Source organism: Drosophila kikkawai, chromosome 3L, assembly GCF_030179895.1.
Source record: "Drosophila kikkawai strain 14028-0561.14 chromosome 3L, DkikHiC1v2, whole genome shotgun sequence".
NCBI lineage: Eukaryota > Metazoa > Arthropoda > Insecta > Diptera > Drosophilidae > Drosophila > Drosophila kikkawai.
The window spans coordinates 20,867,664-20,894,320 of record NC_091730.1 but is presented as its reverse complement, the minus strand read 5'-3'; the positions used below and the strand labels follow the sequence as shown (position 1 = coordinate 20,894,320).

General features: G+C 45.0%; 4 protein-coding genes across 4 annotated transcripts; 2 read left to right on the top strand and 2 right to left on the bottom strand.

Moving 5' to 3' along the window:
- The first annotated feature begins 482 nt into the window (after positions 1-482).
- On the top strand, positions 483-4,725 carry LOC108078887 (ubiquitin-protein ligase E3B). Its single transcript, XM_017173017.3, has 7 exons — positions 483-889; positions 948-1,437; positions 1,490-1,870; positions 1,924-2,537; positions 2,590-2,708; positions 2,768-3,945; positions 4,003-4,725. Exons 1-7 carry the CDS (start codon positions 735-737, stop codon positions 4,285-4,287), a joined length of 3,222 nt encoding a protein of 1,073 aa, XP_017028506.1. The 5' UTR covers positions 483-734; the 3' UTR covers positions 4,288-4,725.
- A 3,798-nt stretch (positions 4,726-8,523) lies between these two features.
- Doc3 (Dorsocross3) lies at positions 8,524-10,592 on the top strand. Its single transcript, XM_017172560.3, has 5 exons — positions 8,524-8,749; positions 8,819-8,987; positions 9,127-9,394; positions 9,759-9,896; positions 9,976-10,592. The coding sequence occupies exons 1-5, from the start codon at positions 8,659-8,661 to the stop codon at positions 10,525-10,527; spliced, it is 1,218 nt and encodes a 405-aa protein (XP_017028049.1). The 5' UTR covers positions 8,524-8,658; the 3' UTR covers positions 10,528-10,592.
- A 1,450-nt stretch (positions 10,593-12,042) lies between these two features.
- On the bottom strand, positions 12,043-13,321 carry LOC108078635 (uncharacterized). Its single transcript, XM_017172561.3, has 3 exons — positions 13,060-13,321; positions 12,479-13,006; positions 12,043-12,420 (listed from the first exon to the last, which is right to left on the bottom strand). The coding sequence occupies exons 1-3, from the start codon at positions 13,249-13,251 to the stop codon at positions 12,190-12,192; spliced, it is 951 nt and encodes a 316-aa protein (XP_017028050.1). The 5' UTR covers positions 13,252-13,321; the 3' UTR covers positions 12,043-12,189.
- Positions 13,322-16,743: 3,422 nt separating this feature from the next.
- Doc2 (Dorsocross2) lies at positions 16,744-24,446 on the bottom strand. Its single transcript, XM_017172536.3, has 5 exons — positions 24,029-24,446; positions 22,644-22,800; positions 18,947-19,214; positions 18,747-18,884; positions 16,744-17,677 (listed from the first exon to the last, which is right to left on the bottom strand). The coding sequence occupies exons 1-5, from the start codon at positions 24,117-24,119 to the stop codon at positions 16,907-16,909; spliced, it is 1,425 nt and encodes a 474-aa protein (XP_017028025.1). The 5' UTR covers positions 24,120-24,446; the 3' UTR covers positions 16,744-16,906.
- Positions 24,447-26,657: the final 2,211 nt, after the last annotated feature.

The window sequence follows — 26,657 nt, the reverse complement described above, 5'->3', positions numbered from 1 at the left end:
CTCCTTGGTCACTCTGAATTTCAAAGTAAAATGTCAATTTACATCTTGGGGTCGAATTCTCGTTTTTGGGGTCGAATTCTCGTTTTTGGGGTCGAATTCTCATGTAGAGTGTAAAAATGTAAGTATATCAAAATACCGAAATTGCGATATTTGGTATTTTCTCCCTGGTCACTCTGAATTTCAAAGTAAAATGTCAAAACAAGCTTTTACATGTAGAATGTTAAATGTAAGTAAAATAGTCTGGCACTTTTGGTCGCTGGGACCCAAAAGTCTGGCAACTCTGGTCGCTCGTGCCGCGGTGTTGCCAGACTTTTGAGTCCCAGCTACCAGAGCTGCCAGACTTTTCGATCCCAGCTACCAGAGTTGCCAGACTTTTGGGTCCCAGCGACCAAAAGTGCCAGATCGTCAATGTCCAATGATGTTCCAATGAAAGCGGTTATTTAGAGTGACCCATGGGCCTGTGGTTTTTAGGCGGAAAAGAGCGGCGGGCACTCTGCAGCCTGGACGCAAATCCCAATTGGAATAAAAACTAATGTAAATTCGGTTTTAAAATGCAAATTCCCAGCTATGCACTAAACCGACGACGATCTGGGACAGAGCACGACACAAGGCAGTGATTATATTGCGAGAGAGTTAGGCCACACAAGCCAAAGGAACCCAGAAACGCCCACGGCAACTACAGGATAGTAACCAAACATCACAATCGCCTTCAACCTGCTGCTGCTGCGATAACAATGTTCGCCCAGACGCAGAAGAGCAGCTTCCTGGAGCAGACAAAGGCGGCGCGCGAGGAGCGGGCATTGGAGAAGCGCCGGGAGCTGGCCGCCATCCTGCTGCAGTCCACGCTCAAGGGATACGCGGCGCGCAGGAAGTACCAGAAAAGAATCATGTAAGAAGGGATTCCATGGTTAACTCTGACACTAAAGCATCCTCATCCCATATTTTAGACTCGACTTTGATGCCGTGTTCCCCGACTGCCAGGATGACAAGGACACGGAACTGGAGCTGGTGGCCATTAATGTGTATCCACTGCTAAGGCGCTACCTTACACAAATCAAGCTGGATAAGACGGATCCTAGGGCCAGAGAGCGATTGGAGCGCATCTGCCGGTACGTCATCAAGGCCATGGAGGCGGAGAGCCCGAAACTCTCGTACGCCGCCCTGTGCCTGCACAAGGAGCGCAGCCTGCCGTGGATAGCGCACATCAAGCTGCTGCTAACCAACTGTATGCTCCTGCTGCCTGAGCTAAAGCCGGAGAACCATGCTGACAGCCTGTCGCTGGCCCTTTTCCTGCACACGCTGGTGGTGTTTACGGCGCCCAAGTCCTGGGCGATACTGCGCAACTCGCAGTTTGAGCGACTGCAGCCCGCCATGCAGAAGGTGTGCTGCAATATCCAGGGGCATCTGGTGCAGAACGACTTCTACAGGATCATGCGGGTGGGTTTGTTGGGATTTGCAAGTAAAAAACTTAATTATTCCCCTCTTACAGCTCGTCCTGCTGCGCGGCACTGTTCGCGAGGAGTTGTCCATGAAGCCGGTCACTTTTGTGGCCATCATCACTTTGTGTCTACGTCCCTTGATCGACGGGGACTTTAGCCGCAATCTGCTGACCAAATTCCTGTCGGAGATTCTATCGGTGCCCGCCTTGATCTACCATTTGCATCAGAGTGTGCCGCAGTGCCTGGAGCAGTTCGCGACGCTGGGCCTGCTGAAGAAGGCGCTGAGCATCTCTGAGGACTTCCAGTGGTTCGAGGAGTTCGGTGCTAGCATGCCGGGCACCAAGTCCCTGGCGTTCCTGGGCAACATTGTCAACCTGTTCAACATTGAGGGCCAGGCGGAGTCCAAATCGCTGGCTTATCCCCTACTGACTGTAAGTGGAAACACAATCAATCTCTGACGAGTCTGACAACTCTTGTCCCTCAGGAAACCACCACATCGCTGCTGGAGCTAATACCCAACACGGTGACCACCAAGGGCGTCTTCACTCAATGGCACGAGCTGCTGGGCTGGCACACTCCGGGGCCAGAGCCAGCACAGAACCAAAATGTGGCTCTGATCAAAAAGCAGTTTCACATGCTGTGGGATCATCGCTGCATTAAGATGCTGCTGGGCGATCTCCTCAAGGATATCAATCGGAATTACGAGCGCATTGAGTTCCAGTCGCCCCAGCAGCCTTCCACCTCAAACCTGTTGCGTCGTGCCCTGGAGCGCAGCTCGACGCGAGGCGGAGGAGCGACTAGCAAGCAGACGAAGCAGCAGTGGCGACGGCTGGACAATGCGGAGGTGCTGCAGGTGTCACGCATTTGCGGCATGTACTATGCCGCCCTCAACACGCTCTCCCAGATGAAGCTGGACATCCTTACGGGGATTTGTTACAACGATAATGTGCTCTACGATATCTGGTTGCTGATCACGTCGCTGGGCCCGAACTGCGGCATGAAGGAGTACCTGGAGCTGCTCAAGTGCGAGACGAACCTGCAGAAGCCCCAGACGGCCATGCTGATGCTCTTCTGCGACTGCATGACCCACTATGTTACGTAAGTGGTTTTAGAGTGACTGCTGATCATTGTTACATATATTTTCCTGCAGAATTCTGGATGAATATGAGATGTACACGGAGCAGAATCCCTTCAAGCTGAACGACTATGTGATGCTGACCTATTTCCTCAACAATATGCTCTACAAACTAATAAATGATAATATTTTGGGTGAGTTTGGGTTGATATTTAATATCGTTATCTGTCTTCATACAATCTCCCACCATCAGGAGCCAAGAACATAGTCCAGAATCCTGTATTCCTGGCCTTGCACACACTGATGCTCTGCCTGTATCGCCGCGATTGCCGTCGCCCGTTTACCCCGCCCAACCACTGGCTCATACCGGAGGTGAAGCCCTCGACGTTCATCAACGACCTGGAGAAGGCCAAGCGGAACGCCATGCTGCTGCTGGCCAAGATGCCGCACATTATCCCGCACGAGGATCGGGTCAAGCTCTTCCGCAAGTTTGTGCAGAACGAGAAGGCGGTGATGGGTCTCACGGAGAGTGCCTGCGCCTCGCCGCGCTCCGCCTTGATTGTGATCCATCGCGAGCGGATCGTGGAGGACGGGTACCGGCAACTGGCCGCCCAGCCCACGCAGGCCCTCAAGGGTGTCATCCGTGTGAGATTCATCAATCAGCAGGGACTGCACGAGGCGGGCATTGACCAGGATGGCGTGTTCAAGGAGTTCCTCGAGGAGACCATCAAGAAGGTGTTTGACCCATCGCTGAATCTGTTCAAGACCACCTCCGACCAGCGGCTATACCCGTCGCCCATCTCCTACGTCCAGGACAATCACCTGCAGCTGTTCGAGTTCGTTGGCCGCATGCTGGGCAAGGCCGTATACGAGGGCATCGTGGTGGACGTGCCCTTCGCCTCCTTCTTCCTCTCCCAACTCCTCGGCCAGACGCAGCAGGCCCTGTACTCCTGCATGGACGAGCTGCCCTCGCTGGACAACGAGCTGTACCGCAGCCTGACCTTCATTAAGCACTACAAACAGGATGTGGCCGATCTCAACCTGACCTTCTCCGTGGACCAGGATGTGATGGGCAAGATAGTCACGCACGAACTGCATCCGGGCGGCAAGGCCCGCGTGGTTAACGATCACAACAAGCTGGTTTACATCCACTACATGGCCTTCTTCCACATGAACACCCAGATCCGTGAGCAGACGGTGGCCTTTAATCGTGGCTTCCGCAGCATCGTCAACCCGGAATGGTTGTCCCTGTTTTCGCCACCGGAACTGCAGCGCCTCATCTCCGGGGACACGGTGCCGTTGGATTTGCGGGATCTACGCAAGCATACGCAGTACTATGGAGGCTTTCACGATTCCCATCGTGTGGTGGGCTGGCTCTGGGACATCCTGGCCAAGGATTTCACGGAGGAGGAGCGCAAGCTGTTTTTAAAGGTATGTATTGGGGGAGTCTTATACCGTTTCAGGGTAGTAATTCTGCTCTATTTCCAGTTTGTAACGAGCTGCTCGAAGCCTCCGTTGCTGGGCTTCGCCCACCTGGAGCCGCCCTTCTCCATACGCTGCGTGGAGGTGGGCGATGACGAGGACACCGGGGATACCATTGGTAGCGTGATCCGTGGTTTCTTTACCATACGGAAAAAGGATCCCCTGAACCGCTTGCCCACCTCCTCGACGTGCTTTAACCTGCTGAAGCTGCCCAACTACCAAAAGAAGTCCACGCTGCGGGACAAGCTGCGCTATGCGGTGAGCAGCAACACCGGGTTCGAGCTTTCCTAAGGGTTTCCCGCTGAACTATTTGCAAATCTATTCACATTTTCCATGTTATTCCCCCCTAAGCAACTCCTTTTCGTAGGCAATTTGGTGTGAATGTGTTTGTTTATTGACTTTTTAAATGTTTTCAAACGAAGAGAAACATATTCAACGGTAAACACACAATTATTAACAAGTAAATATAAACGTATAGCTGTGATAAAACTATAATAAACTAAAACGAAGAGTACACAATGCGAAACCAAGCTGAATTACTCCACAAAGCCACATTTGTGCTGAACAAACAATGATAAATAATATAAAAAAATAAAATAAATGAGAGAAGATACACAACTAATATCTAACCCACGTAATGGTGCAAGCCAAAAGTTACATTGTAAACCACGAACAACATAAAAACAAGCAACAATAAATCTATGTGTCTGATTCATGTGCAAAATGTAAGCCTGCTTCTGCTTCTTTGCTTATCAGATCTGTCCTGCGTTCGGTAAGCGCGTTCCCAAAGATAACAAACATGCAATTAGCGAGAGAACGGGGCAGCTCGGATTTCCCCGGGTTTTTCCGCCCCGAAAACTGAATGAACAGCGCTAATGACACAAATCCGTCTGGACGCAAGGAAAACTCCTATCCTCTCTCTCCGCTAATTGCCTGAGTCACACTCAGGCCTGGGTCTGGGTCTAGGTCAGTCAGGGGCACTTAGAGAGCGACCGGAATAAGCGGAAATATGGAAGCAAGGAGTTTTATGCAAAGCTAGTCGAATTACGAATTACCGGAAATTGCATATCTGCAGGCACTGCGTAATGACCGGAGACGGGTACTGGAACCTGGTTGGGTAATGGAAATGCGAGCAGTAGCCTTAACCACAAGCACAAGTGCTATCAAGGATCCGATCCATTGACAGCAAACGGAGGAATCATTTTCTATGATTCACTTTGAATTGACATCTTAACCTTTTAAAGATCATTTTCATGTCACATGTTTCTTATCTTCGGAGTTCAGAGAAATTATGGGAATTCGTTGGAAATTAATAGAGATTTCAGCTATTTTCTACTTTCCTTTAAGAAATGAAATCATTGCTAGTAAATATATAAAGGTTTCAAATTTAATTAGTTTGAAATGATTTTGATTTAAAATGAATTTCTAATTTAAACAAGAAAGAAAGCTAACTTTGGCCAGCCAAAGTTTGTATACCCTTGCAGGTAACAATTAAAATATACATATCATAACTAAGCCAAAAATGCATTAATTTCGATTCGGAAAGCAGTTTTGTGTTAGTTTTTATTAATTTAAAAAAACTGCATACCAAATTTAAAATTTTAAGAAATCAAAATTTTTGGCCATTTTTGCTAATTTTAATGATGTAACCCCTTATAAAATTTTGCAAAAATAGCCAAAAAATCGATTTCTTCCGGACACGTCTAGAAAGATTCGCATGTTAATGCTGATCAAGAATATATACGGTTTATGGGGTCGGAAATGATTCCTTGACATAGAAAAATATTATTTTGTATTATAAAATCTGATTTTTTATATTAAAAAACTTCTTGATTTTTTTAAAATTAAAAATATCATAACTCGGCCAAAAGAGCATTAATTTTAAATCGGAAAACTGTTCTGTGCAAGATTTTCTACAGTTAATAAATCTGCATACTTCATTTAAAAATTTTGAAAATTCAATTTTTTATCAAAATCAAAAATTTTAATGATGTAACCCCTTATAAAATTTTGCAAAAATGGCCAAAAAATCGATTTCTTCCTGACATATTTAGAAAGATTCCCCTGTTGATGCTGATCAAGAATATATATACTTTATAGGGTCGGAAACGTCTCCTTCACTGCGTTGCAAACTTCTGACTGAAATTATAATACCCTGCAAGGGTATGATCACTTAAAAAAAAAAAATCTTCCCCTGTTTTGGATTCTGCACAAAGCTGACCGTAATTTGAGATTTTTATCCTGGTCATCGATCCTTAGGACTCTTTAAGGTTTCCGTTCCGGTTCCCCTGCCCCTGCCCCTGCCCCATTTACCATACCCCCAACCGATGTCCTTTTGCGGTTTCTGTCGGCCCGCTTTTGTCGCCAAGAAGCTGTAAACGGCGAGACACAATAGCAAACAAATTGTAGAACAGCAGAGGACCCACAAAAACAGGCAATAATCATAACAATAATTTCCGAATTTCAAAAACTGCAGCGACACACGAACAGTCGGCGGTCGTCGCACCAGGTCATAAAACCCACATCGACATCTCCTGCCGCCGCCGCTGCCGCTTTTGTTCCTCTCAGATCTCTCAGATGAGAACGCGTCTCGGGGACAAAGTGTGATCATTTTTATGACTCGCCTGTTTGATGTCGCCCAAGAAACCGAGAAGACAGGACAAGTGGCAACAAGTGACTGTGATCCGTTAGACGGATCCTGCCTAGCCTTCCCATCCCACTTCACTGCCACTCCTCCTCCGCCACTGCCAGTGCATCTTGAGCCTCTCTTCGCCGCTCAAGTGGCCCGCAGGCGACAGTCGCTTGGCGCCAGTTGAATTTGATGGTGCAATTTGTTGTGGCCCAGTCGAGTACGAGTACCGTTTAAAGGTTTTGATTAGCCCCGCCGACTTATCGCCGGGGCGGATCTCTTTCTAGAGATCTCCCTCTCCGCCGCTTCAAACGGTAGCCGCGAGATTTCGATGCTGGCCTCGAGAACATCATGTACAAGATGCCGGCCGATAGCTGGATAAGCTACCGAACAGATGGAGACTGATCATTACGGCAAGATATGACTGGATGTACTATACTACATATATCGAGCGGATATCAAAGGTTTGACACTCAAGTGGACTCTCTTTAAAATATTAATGATTCAGAAAAGGTTGAAATACATTGGAACTGGGACATTGGATTTAGGTTTTTGAATTGTGGGAAAATTATTTAAGGGTTATTCAACATCTTTCAAGGTATATAGGCTTTATAAAGAGAAGATTTATAATTTATACAGCATGCATTAAGATATACATGAATTTTTATTTTTTAAACAGGTTTCTACATAAATTTCGAGCCTTGATTTAAATTAATAAATCAAAAAGCAACTTAATCTTAGCTTGTCATAGATAAGCAGCGGGGTTTTTTGTATATGAGTATTTATATATTGTTACATTTAAAGTAAAAAAACGGATGTACATTAAATAAATGTTAGCTTTTGTCTAGGACTATATTTGGTGCATTTGCTCTAATTCAAGATTATTAACTAAAATTAAAGAATTCGAAAACAGAAGAATTATTTCAATGAAATAATTCTAAAATTAATGGGATTTTCGCTTTTACCACGAAAGTTTTTAATAAAACTTACCTACAGATTTGACTTAATTATTTTTGGGGTCTTAGTACAAAATTCAGTTTAATTATTAAAAGCTTTCTATTTATTTCATATTCATTTAATTTCTCATCGTTAAAACATGAAAATTGTTGTACGAACAACATAATCTACATTTTTTAGTTCCTATTAAGCTATTATCAATTAAAACCTACAAAACGTACTTGAGTTCGCAACGATTAAAAAGTTCAAACGATTTAGCGCCTAGGTTCATACTAATACTACTATTAATAGGTACATCACATTATTTCTAATCTTTAATACTAATTTTTCAAAGCACTCTTCAAGCTTTGAGAAAAAAGCGCTCGATCTTGTCTGAGAATAATTTATAATTCCAATCAAAATACAAAAATTTACCACTGCTTCCACATTTTTAGGGGCTCTTAATCTTAATGAACATTACTAGTTGGCCCATATCCAAAACGTTTTCCTATTCCATAAATATTACCAGCGATTAGCCGACTTCAAAGAGCGTCTCCCCAAAATTCTACCGGAGAAGAAACCCCATCCAAGCCCATTCCCATTCCCATTAAGCGCTATCAGCAGCAGCAAGATGGGTGCCGTGCCCCCATAGCTCCAGGGGGAGGAGGTCACTGAATCTCAGAGTCCCCCGCTCCCAAGAGAGCCATCTGAAAATGGCGTTTCCCATGACCAAGTAAGCGAGAGCGAGACAACGTACCGCTCGCTGATAAGCGACCAATGGCAGGGGAAGAGCGAGAGCTACCCAAGGCAGAGTGCGACCAAAAGAGAAACCACTGACTGCCACTTGAGCGGGAGAACAGGTCGAGCAACTACCTGAGGATCGGTGCGTGCGGGAGGGAAACGAAACCCATCCGACCGGATTCGGGCTGAATCGAGGTAGTGCCCGCTCCGAGGCACAGAGAGACAGTCTCAAGTCGAACAGCGAAGCGATCAGTTCGTTGACGTCGTCGTATTTCAATCGATTTCCCACGGTTCGTCTTAAAAAATAAAAAATAAAAGTTAAGATCTAGTAAGAAGCTAGTGAAGAAGTAACCAGAATGTTGACCTTGCCCAACATTGCCGATCTGCGTTTGCAGCAGCAGATCGCCCATGAAATATACCGCCAGCAGATTATGCAACGTTTACCGGGTAAGTTTGGAGCAGACTCCATATCCGTTTTGCCGACGGCTAATTGATTTCTCTTGTTGTATCTTGAAGATCCCCTTTGCGGACTATTGCCCAACTTTGGACATTTTGTGGCTCCACCGCCACCGCCGCCGCCACAGCCCTCGCTGCCCGGCGATGTCGAGGCCAAGCTGGAAAACAACGAACTGTGGCGACAGTTCCACAGCATAGGCACCGAGATGATCATCACCAAGAGTGGCAGGTTGGTACCTATCTGTTTGACTTATCTCCCGCTGATAAGCCGCCTCCTCCCCTTCCGGGGGTTTATTATCAGTCTTACGGTTGAAACGTGTCACTAACAGCCATCCATCCTCTGTGATCTCTGCTCTTTCCCCCTTTAGACGCATGTTCCCCTCGATGCGTGTCTCTCTCAGCGGTCTGGAGGAGGAGGCCAGCTATTGCGTGCTCCTCGAGATGGTGCCCATCGGTGACTGCCGCTACAAGTTCTCTGGTTCGCAGTGGGTTCCGGCCGGTGGAGCAGAGCCCCAGAGTCCACAACGGATGTATTTGCATCCGGAGAGTCCAGCCACGGGCAAGCACTGGCAGTCCCAGGCGCTCCTTTTTAGCAAGGTGAAGCTGACGAACAACACGCTGGACAATAATGGTCATGTAAGTATTTAAATTATTTAAAATCTATAGCGATTTCTGTGAAAAACTCCAGCATACATCACTTTTTTTTTCAACCCGCAAAAGATAAATTACCCTGATACCCTTTCTGTTTTTCTGGGTTAAAATGTCAGCAACGGAACAAGGCTACATATTATTTATACAAGTGATATGTGAGATGTCTACCCAAAAAGATAAATGCACAGAAAAAATCTTTCTGTTGTTTTGGGTTAAGACATCATACTCCACATTTTATTCACACAAGTGATATATGGAAATATGAAATGGAAATATAAATAGAAATAAAATATTATTCTAAACATGGAAACCCTTAACTTATCGCCCATATCCTCCTCTTCCTTTTCAGATCGTCCTGGCCAGCATGCACAAGTATCAGCCACGGCTGCATGTCATACGCACCTCCGACCTGGGCCAGATCCCCTGGGCCCCCCAGCAGGCCTTTGTGTTCCCGGAGACGGAGTTTATCGCCGTTACGGCTTATCAGGTGTGTACCAATCCCACATCTTCGCCATCCATAAAGAGCGCTGTGATAACCAACTAATCCCCTGTCTTTGCCTTTGCAGAATGACCGCATAACCAAGCTGAAGATCGACAACAATCCCTTTGCCAAGGGGTTCCGTGAGTCGGGTCAGTCGCGTTGCAAGCGAAAGATCAGTGACTCCCCTCCTCCAGCCTGCCCGCCAGAGGAGGAGCCCCAGGAATCGCCGTTAGCCAAGCGGTTAAGACTCGTAGAGGAGTTGCCGCCGCAGCATCATCTGCAGAATCAGAACCTTGTGCAGCATCGCTATCTGCTGGATACCCTGGAGGCCAATTTCTATGTGCCAGCGCCACCACTACCGCCACAGCCGCCGCAGCAGCAGCAGAAGTCCGCCTTTGACTATGCCAGGCACATTGCCGGCTATCCAAGTTGGGCCTACACACCGCCATCGCCGGCCTCCTCGGTCTCCTCGTCATCGGCGGGCTCTACAAGCGGCGAGTCCGCTGCCGATGCCGACACCTTTGTGGATGTGGTGAGCACAACGGCTGCTCCCAGCGAAGCTGCGGTGCCGCCTGCCAAGCCCAAACGGAGCAGCTTCAGCATCTCGGACATATTGGGAACCAGCGTGTCCATTTAGCGCGAGCGATGTGCTCCCATTTGGAGATCGGCATCGCTGCCTTGTACATTTAATTAGCGTTTAGTTGCCATAGTGTAGTGTCTAAGCTGAATTGTGATATTTTGCAGTTAATTAGGATTTCCAGGTATTTCTCTGCCATCAGTATTTATCGTATTTATTATGCAATTTTAATTGTTCGCATGATTTCGTAATGGATTTATTGTCTTTGGCATTTCATAAATGCGCGGCATAAATAAAATATATATGTTCAAATGCATTCACTCGTGGAATTTGCTTTGGAATGGGCCCAGACAGAGAGATTCCCCCGATCTGTGCTGCTTCCCACACTGGCCGACTGCCTGCCTGCCCATTGAATCCTGTTCCAGCAATTTGTGCGTTGCATGCTTCCATTTGCCTGCCTGTCGTCGTCGCCGAATACATAATTCGGACTTGGAGTCGGTTTCGGTTTCGATTTCATATCTCTGCGCATGCGAGGCATATGAAAAACCAGTTCCTGTGTCCAAATCCCCAGCCTCCTCTTGAGAGCTGAAGAACCCACCCGGCAACCGGCAACCGGCAGGCAACAACATGGACATGGGCTTATCAGCAGATCAGAGCGAGCCGCATCTTAAACGCTGGCGCCGGCGCCAAGTTAAATGCGCTGATTGAGCGCCACGATCCTGGCCAGCCAGGTTCCAGGTTCCAGGTCCCCAAATCCCCATCCACATGTAATTGATGTTTTCACATTGTAGTTGTTAGCGAAACTGTGGCCATTTACATGCAATTGTCCGGCTGTCCCATCACACATCTCCCCACCCCATGCCAGGCGGAAACGTGGCGGCGCTCCTTTGATGCTGCGCCTCAGCCAGTGGCAAGTGTTTGCCCCCAAAGAGAGGCCGGCTAGATGATTGGCCAACTTCGACGGTGGCATTTCGCTTCAGTTCGCGTTAAGAAACAATTGTCAAGAGCCCCAAGAGGATGGAGTCCAATCGGACCCCAATCCCCGAGTACCCACACACGTAGCTGCAACCTGTTTTTCGGCCCATTCATGTTGCCGCTGGAAGTGTTTATGGGCTCCACATTAGCCACACTGCATATTCATGTTAAACGTCGCCAAAAGACTAACGACAACGTTTGGTCCATTGTGTTGTTGCCGTTCGCCAGAAAATTTATTGAATTCTCATTTGGGGGGCCAGCAGCATCCGCCGCGAAAGAGAGCGTCGAGTCCCTACTTGGAGGAGCCTCCGCCAGAGGCCCAGACCCAGAGCAAACGTTCGCATGTCAGCGGCAAATGAGCTCCGCGACCCAAGCTCACTCGGCGAGATCTGCCAGCTGAGATAAGCTCCAGGTTCCCCTCGGCGGGCATGTGTAATTTCCTTGGAAATTAATGTTGCGGCGGCCGAAATCAAAGTCACGGGCAACATATTTCGCTGGCGACAATTTTATCGGCAGCACAATGAAATCATTTGGAGCCCCCAGCGACGACGCTGGCGATATTATGTCTTTCCCGAACTTTGACAGCTCCAAATACTTGCATACATTTGCTTGGCGCTCGTTCTAAATGCTAGGAGGAGGCTCTTAAGTCCTTTATTTCAAGTCCAGCTTATAAAGTTAATAGATATTCCATCGGTGGTATAGAGGTAATAGAAGTAGCTACTAGTCCGAGAAACGATTACAAACGATCTAGAAGACCCTGTCGCCGGTGCGTACGTGCTGGCGACGAGCCCAGTGGTTTGGATTCTTAAACTCCACCAAACGGGTCAAATCAAAGCCAGCGGGCACTATTACAGGCTTTTTGGCTCCGTCCAGCAATGAAGTTTCCTTTGGTGGTCCTGCCGGAACTGGCATATTCTCGAAGGGCGACACATACTCCTCAGCGGGCTTAACACTTGCGACAGGAGTCTTCTTAATGGTCTGGAATAGGAATAACGACTTGTTTAAAGGGATGCCTCTTCTGGAGCGAAAGTCTTACTTTAGCTGGTTTCATCACAGGCTGGACAACAGGATCGTCGTGCTCTTTAGGAGTCGTCATTTCGTCCAAATCTTGGGTGAAGTAGGCATCCAGGGCCGTCGAAAACTCGCGCAGAGGCGAGCGCTTGAGATCATTGCACTTCTGTTGCGAACCAACCCAGATCTCGGTGAAGGCGTGCTTATGCTTGGCCTCAGACCTTGGATCAGACTCCAGGTAATCTTTCAGACGCAGTTGCGGCGGTTCCATGTCGAAGAGCTCCTCGTTGGGCACCTTCTTCGAGGCGAGTTTCGGCACCTTCCTGAGGCACATGGGCAAGGGCTCCTCGATGTCGTTTAGCGGCGAGACCACAAACTTCTTGAGCGTCTTGAAGCGCTCCGTCTGCGGCTGAGCACCGCCGTTGGTGGACACACCATCACAAGCAGACGAATCGCTAGAACACTCGCTCTTTTGATCACCAGATTTTGGGTCCGGTTTGCCAAACAAGGCCTTTGGAGGCGTCTCCTTTGTGGTCTGCGGCTGCTGCTCTATCTGCGGCGGGACTATCCTAGTAATGCGTGGTGCTAAGGGGTACCTACACTTACCGAAAGCCCATCCTCCAGTGAACCCGAAGTCTCATGCTCCGACATCCCCGCGGCGCTGTCGCAATCGCTGCCAAGCGACGATTTCCAGGATGCGCTCAGAGCTCGCTGATTGGAGATCTCGCTGTCGTTGAACGAGTGAAAGGAGTCACTGTCCTCGTTATCGGAAACATCACCCCCAGGAGAAAAGCTCATCTTGATTTATTTTCCACTTATTTGCGGTCAGCTGAAAATTATTTTGTTAATGGCGCAAAAGTCAAAGTGACAACCGAAGGGGATGTCAACTCGACCGAAATTCCTTTTTTTTTTTTATCGTTTTAAGCTGCGTTCTAATGTTTCCACTTCCACAGTGTTTGGTTTTAATGCAAACTTAAGAAATATATATTTTTTTAAATTATCAAGAATATTTTGCAGTTTTAATTGTTCCTGTTATGCTTTGTTTATGTATTAAAAATATATTTTTACAATGAAAAGAATTTTTTTTTTTTAATTTTATTAACTAAATTTACCATTTTAAGCTCGGGAAAGTTAATTATAATTTTTTTATTATTACGAAATTTACTTGTGTGCCTTTTAATATCGATAGATAAATGCAGCTCCTACCAGTGTAAGCACTCAATTAAGTGCTTGCGTTTAAAATGCGCTTCAACTAGTGTAATCACTTAATTAGTGCGTGCTTTGCGATTAGATTGGCAGCACTGCCGAAGCTCCGTTATTAAATGGCGCGCAGTTATTCCGCATTTGATTTTGCGGTTTGTCTCCGGAGACAACACAAGTATGCAAATAGTTAGCCAGAGACAATGCTGCTGCATTTTGCACTCAATAGACTTGTAAACAAAGCACAGACAATGCCAGGAGGTCCTCTGCAAAGGATGCGTACTTGACGACGGCCATTGTGCTCCGGTTTTAATTGTTCCCCTTTCGAGTACTTTCCAAACTGATCCCTAGATTTGCCTATATGATCATCATATATGCATGTAGGGATGCACCTTCCCATGGTACCATTGTAGCACTGTAGTGGACCTGCTTATGTGGGTGATTTTCATTATCCTCTAATTGTTTGTGCCATTGTTCACGCGATAGGTTTGAGAAATTACACGCTTTGTTAATTGTGCCAGCCCAAAAAGGGACGCCGCGCCGCTCCTCACATGACCACCACTGCCTAGCCCTAGCCCTAGTCCTCATGTGAGCCCATTTGCATAAACTGCTTTTACGGCCCTTTGTTGGCCGCCTCGGCCCTGGTGGTGGGTTTGTGTTCTGCTCTAGTTTAAAACCCCAGCTTAGCCGCAAACACTTGAGCTGGGCAGGGCAGGAATGGCCGATGCAGGTCGATACTGGGCCGGTGCATCCGCTTTTATGGCTTGGCCCCGGCGACACGGAAACCTTTCTTTGCCACGCTTTGTTGCATTCTCCTCGCGACCAATATATTTGCATTGGCCAACAATAAAAACTCAAGTACCGGGCCATTGTTGCCATCTTGTTTGGCTAACGCCGGGCGCAGCCTGAACAGAGCCGAAGCTCGGGAATGGGCTCAGACGGAGGGAAGGATGCCTGGGATTTGTAATCTTCCCGGTCTCCTAAATCCCTTAAATGAACTCTCTCAGGGAAAAGTATAAGATCGCCTAGTTTTATACAGTTTAAAGTTGTTTTTTTTTATATTTTTTAATAATTATTTCCATTTTCATTTACCATAGACAAGATATATATTTTCTTAATATAACTTTACCATATTATCTAACTTATATATTTATAGCAACACAATCCCGAGATCCCCTCCCGAATCAAGTCTCAAAGTGGCAGCCACGCGTGCGCTGCCTAAAATGCTTTTCCCACTCATTAACGCCGCCAGTTGCAGCACTACCCAACCCCCCGCTTCTAATAACTAATTAACTTTCGTTTAGGAAGCAATTTTCCCCTTTTAATTTTTTTTTTTGGTTCCCCAAAATTCGTGTTTACACAACAGAAATGCTGCTCGACAAAGTGTATCTAATTTCATAAAATAACAACAGAAAAAAGAGGCAACTTGCAGCGGCAACAAATGTGGCAGCGTAAAAAGCAACAGCCATAGTGCATTAATTATCCGGAGAGACCTGCGACATCTGCCGCGGATGGAAGAGGGGTCGGGGACTGACTTGACTCTATGGAGGAGGATCCGAGGAGTATGGACATTTAATGAGGCATTCATTGCACTCACAACCTTGCGCTGTCAACACACGCACTCGCACACACACGGCCGACATCTGTCACCCGTTCTAGACCCGGAATGGTATGGTCTATGGTATGGGATAGCAGTCTCAATCCCCTATAAAACCGCAGGCCTTCGGATCGGAACCGATCCCCAGAGGCACCCAGAGACAGCCAAACAAACGGCAACTATTTCAAATCGATTTGGTGCACTGATAAAATCAACTACAGATTGGTTGATTGATTTTTTGTTTTAAAATTTAGTGTTTCTAAAACTTCTTTTTAAAGATTGGGATAAGCTAATATTATACTTTATTTATTCAATAATATTGTTCTTTAAAAGTCTAATAAAAATGTATTAAAATGTATTATGTAATAATGATTACTGTGTATTAGTTTCCTTAGCCTTAATTTCTTAAAGTCTCAAGAATATTTAAGAATTTTAATTTCTCAAAAGTCTCCTAATTTATTTGTTAAATATTTTTCAAAACCAAATTTCCAGCTTAAAGTAACCTTCTTGAGTAACTTACCAATTTCCACCAATTTATATAGATTTTCCAGAGCTACTTTCGTTACAGTGTGGTAAATTGATTCGAGCGTGTTTGTTTTTCCGATTGCTGGGCGGGCAGCGGCGTCTGCACCGCCCCTGGACAGCCAGCCCCTGCAGCCATGTAGCCAGCCATCAGGGGCCATCAAGGGCCGACGGGAACGAGACGTGGGTGGTGACGCATGTCATCGTAAACTTCATCATTGGCTCCGTTCCTTCGGCCAATTTCTGGCAGCTCTTCGGCGACTTACATAACGAATCGTCTATTTTCTTTGGCTTCGTCTCAGTCTCTGCCCATTTCATAAATATGAGAGGGTTCCAGTTGCAGTAGGAGAGCCGGATCGGTCTCTGGGGTAGCATCCGAGATCGGAGATGCGAGGGCTGCAACCGAATTTCATGCCTTGTCGAGCTATTTAATTGCAAACAAATTATGTTCTAGCCAGTCGCATTTCTGTGTGGCTAATGGATGCGGATGCTGATGCCATGCCGATGCTAGAGCTGTTGCTGTTGCCCTCTGATGATGTTGTCGAAACCCGAACGTTTATCTTGTAAATTGGTTGGGATTAATGTCTGGCGGAAGTTGTGATTTCCAGCCCCCAGATCGGCCAATGATAGAGGCTGGCTTGGTGTTCTCTTCCTTTTCTCCTCTCTGAGATGTTCATTTACCTACAGCATCGGGTGGGCGTTTAGGCTTTGAAGGCCGATCGCAGCAGGATAATATATATGGTATACATATATCTTTGTAAAAATCCCAGATCTGTAGGGATTCTCAGTGAACTAAAACCAATTGATTCTCTTATGTTAGTGTAACTTTAATGGCTTAACATTTAGTTTGGCTTAGTAACTAATCAGGCTAAGATTTTTATACTATAATATCAAGATGAGTACAGCGAACTAAAGAAAAACATTATCTTAAATCATGAATAATGTATTTGGAACAAGAACAAATGGGATAATTTAAAATGTTGAAATGTTCTATTGAAAGTTGTTGTATATTTTAAACGTTCTTTCTTTAATATTTCCACTTAATTTCCCTTTTGATTACCAAAAACCTTTTCATGATTCCATTGTAAAGTTTATCCCAATTTTCCTTAAATTAAAATCTCCTTGATTGTTCTTCTAACTTCCTCCTCCTAGGATGGCCGATATGCTGAAGCCCTTGCTCCTGGTAGACGGTTCACCAGGTGGTTGTTCTTGCGTGGATTGCTCCACTGTCGTCGTCGTTGTGGTCGTTTCACTGCCCACATCCAGTTCAAGGTCATCGGCACCAGATTCATCCGAGTTGGGATCCAAGCCAGAAAGACCAGGCGGCAGGTTCAGGCCAGGATGTGGTCCCAAAATGGAGGCAGGGGGATACAGAGAGGTTGCGGGGAGACCTGCTCCTCCACTTGGTCCGTATTCCTGGGTGGGTCGTCCGAAGTAGGTGCAGGCCAGGTCCACCAGCGAGGGTCTCAGAAGACTTTGCATATTCTGCTGAAAGTGCTGCATGAAAACGCTGGAGGCACTGCGCGCCTGGAGGGGATGGTGGGGCTGAAGATGTAGCTGGGGCGGCTGAGGCGGCAGTGGCGGGGAGCCCAGGCCCAAGGAGCTGGCGCCAGGCGCCGACTGATCGTCCAGCGATGAAGATAAGGAGCAGGCGGAGCCATTTGATCTCAGTCGCTTAATTTGCTGGCCATCGGGATTTGGATTTGGGTTCGGAATCGGGTTCGCTGCCTCACTGCCCTTCGCCGGCGACATGTCAGACTCGGATTGGGAGTGCGACAGCGACTGATCTTGATCCTCGCCGGTTGGCGATGAAGACATCTTGCGCTTGCAGCGCGACTGTCCCGTTTCGCGGAAGCCCTTGGCAAACGGATTGTTGTCGATCTTCAGCTTGGTGATGCGATCGTTCTGCGGAAGAGAGGACAAGACATGGAGAATGACGATGAAATACGACTATGATGATGGACAGCACAATCTTGGGTAACTACAGGGAGAGAAATACCTTAACCTTATAGAAATATACCCTGTTTATTCAAATTAAAATAGAATTTAAATTAAAAAGTAATACACATAAAATTCCTACGTTGATTTTTTAGTAGACGGATATATCTTAATTAAGTTGCGCTTTATTTTTCTCTGTGTATGGGTGTCCAGTAGCCGGCGTGTTAAGTAACATGGCCACTTGACACCGCCTTTGGGCTGAAGCTGACGCTGCTGCTGCAGTTCCAGTTCCCCCTGGCCACTCGAGATGACTTGACAACTCTCTGTGATCTTTGGCTGGCGCATCTCGGACGATCTCGAGGCGATCTTGCTAATTAGAGGCAGACTGGCGTCGGCTGTATGTCAATGGGCCCAGACCTAGACAAAAACACAGCGAGGCGCTCAAATTTACAAGGATGTGGCTATCCAACTTCCTAAAACAACAATCCGACCCGCTGACTTTCTGCCTGCCCAGCCTCATCCTCATCTCATTTCGGTTCCCACTCCACTCCCCTAAGGAGCAGATCCCGAAGGCGTTCCATGCTAATTCCAGCCGCTGACCAAGCAACCCACGGCGTGAGCGATCGCCCGCTCGTTTGCCCAAAATTAACCAATTAGTGTGATCGGTCCCAGTCGAGACCCTGGACTCAGTCACTGCTCAATGAATTGGAAAAAAAAAAAAAAAAGTGTTAAGTGCAAGGGAGATCAGGGCTAGCTACGAGGACACCAGCTACGAATACCCTTGGCAAGCTAATTTTGAGAGAGATACCATTAATCTGTAGTTAATTTTATGAAGTTTTCTATTTATTATAATCACCCATTCACCTATGCTACTCTACAACTTAAACATTATATGTAGCTTGATTCACAGGATATTCCATTCAAATCTTAATTAAATATAATAAAGTCTCGCCTAAACTCTACTATTTATTTCCCAAATATTAAAAAGCCCCTCAGAAAGTGTATATAAAATCCCAAGGGAGATAGCGCCACTTACCTGGTAAGCTGTCACAGCCACGAACTCGGTCTCGGCGAACACAAAGGCCTGCTGTGGGGCCCAGGGAATCTGCGCCAGGTCGGCGGTGCGTATGACATGGAGTCGCGGCTGGTACTTGTGCATGCTGGCCAGGACGATCTGTGGATATGGGTATGGGGATCAGTAACCGGAGACCGCTTCAAAGCTTTGTCCGCACTTACATGTCCGCTGTTGTCGAGCGTGTTATTGGTCAGCTTCACCTTGTTGAAGAGTATGGGCTGCGCCTGCCAATGAGATCCAGTGGCAGGGCTATCCGGATGCAGATACATCCGCTGCGGACTCTGGGGCTCAGCACCTCCAGCCGGAACCCACTGCGAGCCGGAGAACTTGTAGCGACAGTCACCTATAGGCACCATCTCGAGGAGCACGCAGTAATTGGTCTCGTCCTCCAGGCCGGAAACACTGAGGCGCATCGAGGGGAACATGCGTCTGGGGAGGAAATAATTAGGAGAATTTTAATATAATTTAATTTTTAATTATATTAAATATTTATCACTTTATTAAGTAAAAATTTTCGAGAGCTTAAGGAAAAAAGAACTAGTCTAAAGCTTAGTAGAATCCTTCTGTATTTGCTTACTTAAAAAACCTTTTGGCTTTAGTTTTGTTTAAGCTAAGAACCCTAAGAGCTGATTCTTTCATACAAACACTAAAAATCTAGTCAAATTCTTAATTTTACCGAATTTTTCCTACTGTCTTAATGCAACTTAAGCCCATCAAAGCCAAATTAAGGTGTGACACCAAGGGGTGCGTTAGATTTCCAATTAAGAAGTTCCGGTCCCATTTGACTGAATAATTTGTATTCCACCCATTTATATTTGATAAGAAATATGTATATCTTTCAATTAAAAACAAAAAAATAAACGCCCACAAATAAAATACACTTTGCTGCAAACAAATAGCGGGCATTCTTGGGATTTAAACAAACACCAAATGGCTGTGTTATTTTCTTCGAGTGTGCGCTGACGGGGATGGGGAGAAAAATCCAAGAAAACTCCAGGAAAAATCTATGAAATTTGTAGAGCCTTTGTTTACCGAACAAACTCAAATATAGTCATGCTAGATCGACAAAAGGAGCCCACGTTCACGTCCACATCCACGTCCGCGTGGGCGTTACAAATATTTAATTGTGAGATTTCCCTTCCATGCGCCATGTAATTAGCCCCGACCAAATAGAGATTGCCTGGACGCGAAGGAGGAAGATCTCAGCTAGGAGGGACGGGGCCGGCGCTCCTCCTTGGTTTGCCCTGTGCTAACAAGGATGCAACAAGGATGGAACAACAGGCAGAGTGAGCCGTGGAGTGACCCTCTCGGATCGCGCAGCCGCAGACGCAGCAGGTGGTCACCGATCTTGGCGCCAGGCCGAGACCGAAAAATATGTTTGCCCTTCGCCTTCGAACCCGAGACCGAATCTGAATCCAAGTCAGCCTCCTCCGCTCCGATCCTCGAGTGGCTGGCTTGTTTTTGGCAATGATTCCGTGTTTCTTCGGGCTCCGATGATTAATTAATTGAACTCCGCTGCGCTTTGGTTTGCTCGCCAGCTTGCCTACGTTTAATTTGATTCTGCCTTTCTGTTTCTTTGTTGAATTCCATTAGAGCGACGGGCACCGAAATATTTCGACATTTGTGCGGTTTAGAATTTCATTTTCAATTTGGTTCTTCTTTGTCTTTTTTTTTGGCAAACAGTTTGCTGTCTGGTTTTCGGACAAACGATTTGTTAAGATCGATATCTTTGGCGCGTCTGCGCATAATTAACGGCGGGAATGCTGGCTGCCAGCGAGGAGCACGCTGGAGATTTGACGGCATCCCACTTGGCGCTTGGCAGGTGCAGGGAACACGATCCAGGAATGCGTCAGGCAGTCCTTGGAAGGTTCTTTAGGCTGATCTAGAAATGTTCGACTTTTTTCAGTAGTCTTTGTACTATAATTATGAATAAACTGGTTGATTTTGAACTCTAGGGTTGGCATTAAGATTTATCTAATAGAAATTCTAATAATATATTCATAGATAGCTTGAAAAAGCTGCGGAAATTGAATTTCCTTAAAAGGTGACTTAAGAAAGTCAACAAATTCGAGGAATATACAGCAAAGCTGTTTTTTTTAAATCATTTTTGATTGGAGTTGGTGTCAAACTTTGCTCTAAATTTCCCATATTTAACCAATAACCACAGTATAAATTTTTTAGTGCTTAAAGTTAAAATATATAAAAAATATATCTCAATTTTTTAATAAAATAAAAAACCCTAATGTTATCACTGTTTTCTAGAGTATTTTTCAAATACTTCCCTCCTATCTGAGCGCCTTCCGTCAGGGGTTAGCTTGTCGCTTCTGTTTACCGCCTTTCTTGGCGCTTCCCATTTAGCCAACGCGGGTTATGGCCTTATGGTTATGGCTGCGGCTGTGCCCACACACACTTAAGAGCTTCGTGACAAAGTCATTTCATTTCCCGCTGTCAGAGCATTAAGGGATACGCTTTGTTCTATCTAAGTTTAATGGCCGTCTGCGCTTTTACCACCCAAACAGATCGAAAGGTTCAAGTGGCCCAGACAACCAACTAATTAGTTTTTATGGTAGAGTTATAGTATGGATCCAAGCCGATTCGAACCGATCCGTTTGGAGTGGAAAATGCAGTGGAAATTGGGACTGAGACGGTGGCACTCTGGCGCCTAATCATTAAAAATTCAAATCGATTGCAACTGGCGACTGGCAGGCACTCACATAAAACATTTTTTGATGGGCATAAAAAGTATTTAATACGCAGACTTTATGAATAATTCATTTTATATATATGTATATATATTGCTATAAAAAACAAAAGGGTTCACCAGGGAGAGTCCAAAACTTTATGCTAATGCCTTGGGAACGCAGCAGAACCCTTGCTCGGAGATCGAACTGTCGCCGTTATCGGCAAGTGTGAAATTGCTCGTATCTGTCGACAAGCTGTGGTCACTCACCAGCAGTTACAGATACAGATACAGATACACCCGAAGAATGCAGAAGATATTTCGGTGTTTCTCGGTTCGTCTGCTGCAGACAGGCGCCACAATAAAAACGCTAAGAACTACAGATATGACGACAAAGTATCCTTGACGCTAAGATTTATGCCATAACTGGACGGACTTCGGTCTGTGTCCGAGTCCAAAAGGAGCGCCGCCGCGCGCCGACCAAAAAGGACGTCCCACTGCGTTCGGCCTGCAATAAATTACGATGACGCCACTTTACGCACATTCGAACAAGTGCCGGACACTTTTAGGTAGGTTTTTGGTCCGAGATCGAGATGCTCTATCCCCGATCCTCGATAAACTAGCCCCGGGGCGATTGCGCTATGCCTTTGATTCGAGTGCGCATCTCGTTTCTATGGCAAATTCCAGTATCAGTATCAAGTATATCCAATCTGCAGATGGGCACGCAAAGTGCCGGCCAACTTGTCCGCTTTACGCCTCGCGCGATAGGCCCAAAAAAAGTGCATTACTCCTATGTACCTGCTGGCGGCTTTTCACATCCTGTCAGCCAGCGCATCCTTCCGCCGTGTTTGCCTGTGAAAATCGTTGTCGCGACGCCGCTGTAAACAATTTGCAGGCGCCTGCATCTAATGAGCATTTAACAGCAGCAGCCACGGAGCTAGATCCTAGCCAGGATCGGTTTCAGTGCCAGATCGGGTGCTTTAAGTGCCCTCCGCCGCCTCGATCGGTTTTTATTTTTCTTTGCCCTGCTGCGTCTCGGGTATTAGTTTTCACGTTCGTGCTAATGCATCGCCCGATCTCTGTTTGCTTCTTGTTCGATCTCCGAAGTTCTTTGATATCCCCATTTCTATTTTCTACAACCATTTTCATTTCATCAAGGACTCTCCTTGGGTACCTACCTGCCGCTCTTGGTGATGATCATTTCCGTGCCAATTTGATGAAACTGCTTCCAGAGATCGTCGTTCTGGAGAGTCATCTCCACGCCGGGCAGGGTGACTCGCGGTGGCATGATCACGTGGCGGGGCATGGGTATGGGCAGCATGGGCGGAAAGGGATCTGAAATTGGGAGAAGGAGTTAAAGTAGACCAAGAAATGGGGATCTTGAGATTAGGGAGGAGCTAAGTCCGATTTTGGAGTATCTTAATCTTGAAATATGATAATAATAGGGTTGCTTTAGGCAGAGATCATAGCAGACATTAAAGACATAATGTATTCTTAAAGTTAATTAAACATATTAAAGTATTAAAAATATGAAATATATTATAATATTGTTCTACATGATATTTTACTCATTTTAAAGCGTTTGAAAGGTTTTGTAATATTTTCGAAAGGACAATTTTATAATTATAATAATAATAATATTGTTCAAAATAAAATCTATGTCTTTTATAATATTTTTAAAATATTCTGATATTTTTTAAATGGCAATTTTGAAACTTATAGATTAGCATAATATAATTCATAAGGGAAGTGTCTTATATTTCTCTAAAATAAGACTCTAGTGTGTCTTTCCTTAAACAGTTAAGTTAATATTAGGTAATTCATGAATTATAACCATTTCTTCTCTAATCTTTGGTTAAAATTAAACATTAACTTGCTCTTTAAAAGATAATTAATATATCATTAACAACGTCTAACGTGAAATCTTACAAAATCAAATACAAATTCTGAAGAGGTTTGCAAATTGGTTGATTATTTAGAGCTTTATTTTGTTTTTGTTTGTATTTGTTATCATTAACAGCAGTTTATTTTTCATAAAGCATTGACAAATTGTTAAGAAACAAGAATTAATTAATTATTTACTACAAAATAAACGGTTCATGTCTCTAAGGTAACTTATAAAATAATTAAGGTACAAATAAAGAGAGTGTTCGAATCAAAGTGACCTCTTCTGTGTTTATTTTCGTTTTTATCATAAGTTATAAGATCGCTATTTTGGGAGAACAAGGAACATTGATTCTTCAACCGATTGTCAGCTTAATGCCAAACCATTAAGGATCCAATTTGGCTGGGTGATTACATGCAAAGATACTGCGTTTAAGGGGTAAGGTACGCTGATCCCGCTGCTTAACGATCGTCAGCGACAAGCAAAATGCATTTGATATCAAGTTCCCGGATCACTTTCCCACATTACTCAGCTTTATGATCGGTCCGCCATAAACACTCGAACACACACACACCGCTCACACACCCCGCTGATCTTGGCCAGAAATGGCCATTAATGCTAATGATGTTTAACGGGGCGTATGAGTGATTTGCAAAGGTATAGAGACTGAGAGCTTACCCGGTATGCGCTGCATGATCTGCTGGCGATATATCTCGTGCGCGATGTGCTGCTGCATGCGCAGATCCACCAGCTCGTTCATGGTGATCATAATTGTATATATTTAGCCTTAGCTTTGCCTTTTTTTTTGTCACTTGGTCACAATGGTTTCCACACACACACAAAGGGTACGCCCGGCGACATATGGCGGAGGGGGGCTCTTATTTTCGAGTACGAGAGTTGTATTTCTGTCACCGCGCTTCTTTTTTGGCGAGCACGAGACGCGGTTGATTAGCGTCAATTATGCAAATCAAGGCGCAAAGTCAGAGTCTCATGTGCGTGGGTGTTAATTTGATTACGACGGGGTGTCAAGTGTCTGCTATGTGGGTTATTTCGAGTGTTTTGAGTAAGAGTATGGATTTAGCCGACGGTCGTGTCTGGATCTCGCCAAGTTCGCATTTCAACTGAGCAAGTTCCGTTGCGATCCGTCGAACCGTCGATCCGTCGATCGAGCTGCAAACGAGCTTGACTCGTTTGCTTCCCCCGAGCCATTGATCGAGATTACCTGCTGCCGCCGACTCGGCGGAGGCCCCTCTCATTGGCCAGAGGGCCCTGTTAGCCATCTCGCTCTGCGTTGGCACCTCCATTTTGAAAAACCCGGGTCTCGATTTTCCAGCTGCTCTGGCTCCGCCCACGACCAGTGCGGTGCTCCGTCTTTGTCTTCTGTTATCCCGCTCTAATTGTGTTTAATTCTCAAGTGCGAAGTTGCACAGTCAGCGGAGCAGCAGCAGCCAGCAGCAGCGGCAGCAACATGTTCCCAGTTCGCCGATCGCCCTGTGTGTTGCCTTTTAATTATGATCATGATGATTGAAATTGTTTTTTCTCCGTCTCCGCTTTTTGGCATCTTTTTGTATCGTTTTTTGTTGTATTCTTTTTTGTATTTCGTGTATATATTTATGTTATGCTTTGCCCATTTGTAGCCGCCTGCCATCATGGTGGTCCTCTTGTCTGCCTCGAGAGCAGTCGTTGCCGTGTGTGTTTTGTCGTTTTGCTGATCATTTATTTCGATTTACTTCGGCCTACAGAGAGAGGAATAAATGATTATTGTTTTTGGATTAATTAATTAACTGAGTTATCTGAAAAGTTGGTTTTAATTAACAATAGTTATCAGAAAATATCTGGATTTTCTTATTGATATTAACTAGCGGTTTCTGAACGTAAAATAATTTATTAAGTATTTTTCAAAGTTCTCTTAATTAATTGGTTATTTATTTTATTCAGTAATTATAAATGCAAATTGCGAAAATGATTAGAAATAAATTAATTCATGATCTATTTGCTTAAATTAGAAAATAACTGGTATTTAAAGATTGATTTAAATTTTAAAATATGTAGTACTTCTTTAATTATAAACATTGCATTGTTTTTTTCATCAATGAGGCACAAAATAAAAAATAAGATGTTTAAAGAGAGTACATTAATCTGTATTGATTGCAAATTAACTTGTTAATACCGCTTAAACAATATGTGCTTAAGAAATGTCTTCAGAGATTTTAAATAAATTACTTTGGATTAATTTGTTTAATGTTTGGTACTCTGTGCTAAAGTTTAAATTGGTTTAAACATTTATTAAACTGACTTATTTGATAAATAATTATGTAAGCACGTAAAACTAACAATTTAATAATTGTTTTAATCAAAAGATGTCATCCTTATCAAAAAAGATCTTATCTTTAGGTTTAATGTATTAAAATCAATTCAAAATCTATCTATATCTATATTTTTATTATTATTCTATTTAAATGTTGTTTAAAAGACAGCTCTTTGAATTTTTGGTCGATTTTTCAAAGGCTTAATTAAAGGACTTTAAAAGATTTTATCTCCCACAATCTAACAACTCATCTTCGATGGAAATCTATCAGAAATCCATTTTTTCTCCGTGTGCCTGTGGAATATTATTTTAGATTTGACGCTGCGTCATTTGGCCATTGATATGGCGGCATCCCATGGCCCGATATGGCCTCGCTAGTTGCTACCACTATATGTTGTGTTTGTTACCTTCCACAGATAGATAATGCCGGTGCTGGTGCGATGCAGGTGGCGGCTGTGGTGGATTTTGACCTTTTTTGGGAGAGAGCTTGGCAAAACATTTGTTCCGAACGACGGAAACGCGTGTCTATGCTGCTTGCTTACAAATTCGTGGCTAATTAAAGTGCCAGCCGGGCTGAACTTTGACTGAAATTAAGCATGCGCCATGTGGGCCGTCGACGATGGCGAAACGTGATCGTACTCCATTTTTTCTTTATTTTGGGTCTCGTGTTTGCCTCCATTGCTATTTCCTTTCGAGATTAAGACTAAGCCCAAGACGCTTATCGGGGCCAGAAGCATTACTGCGAAATTCTTGAGGCTCCCGATGGGCAAATATGTAGTTAGCCGGGCTAATTTACACAGCACTTAGCCCGGCCTGACACATCCACGCATTATTTCCAGATATCCATAACCAGGTTGGCGGCGATAAGCGCCAGAAATTAATTTACTATTAGCAGTCCCGGCATTCTGTTCCTCTAAGTATTTCTCTATTTCTTTACTTATTTTCGCCCAAATTGCGTTTCGGCCATGTGCCGTCGTCTGCGCGTAATTTATGCCTCGC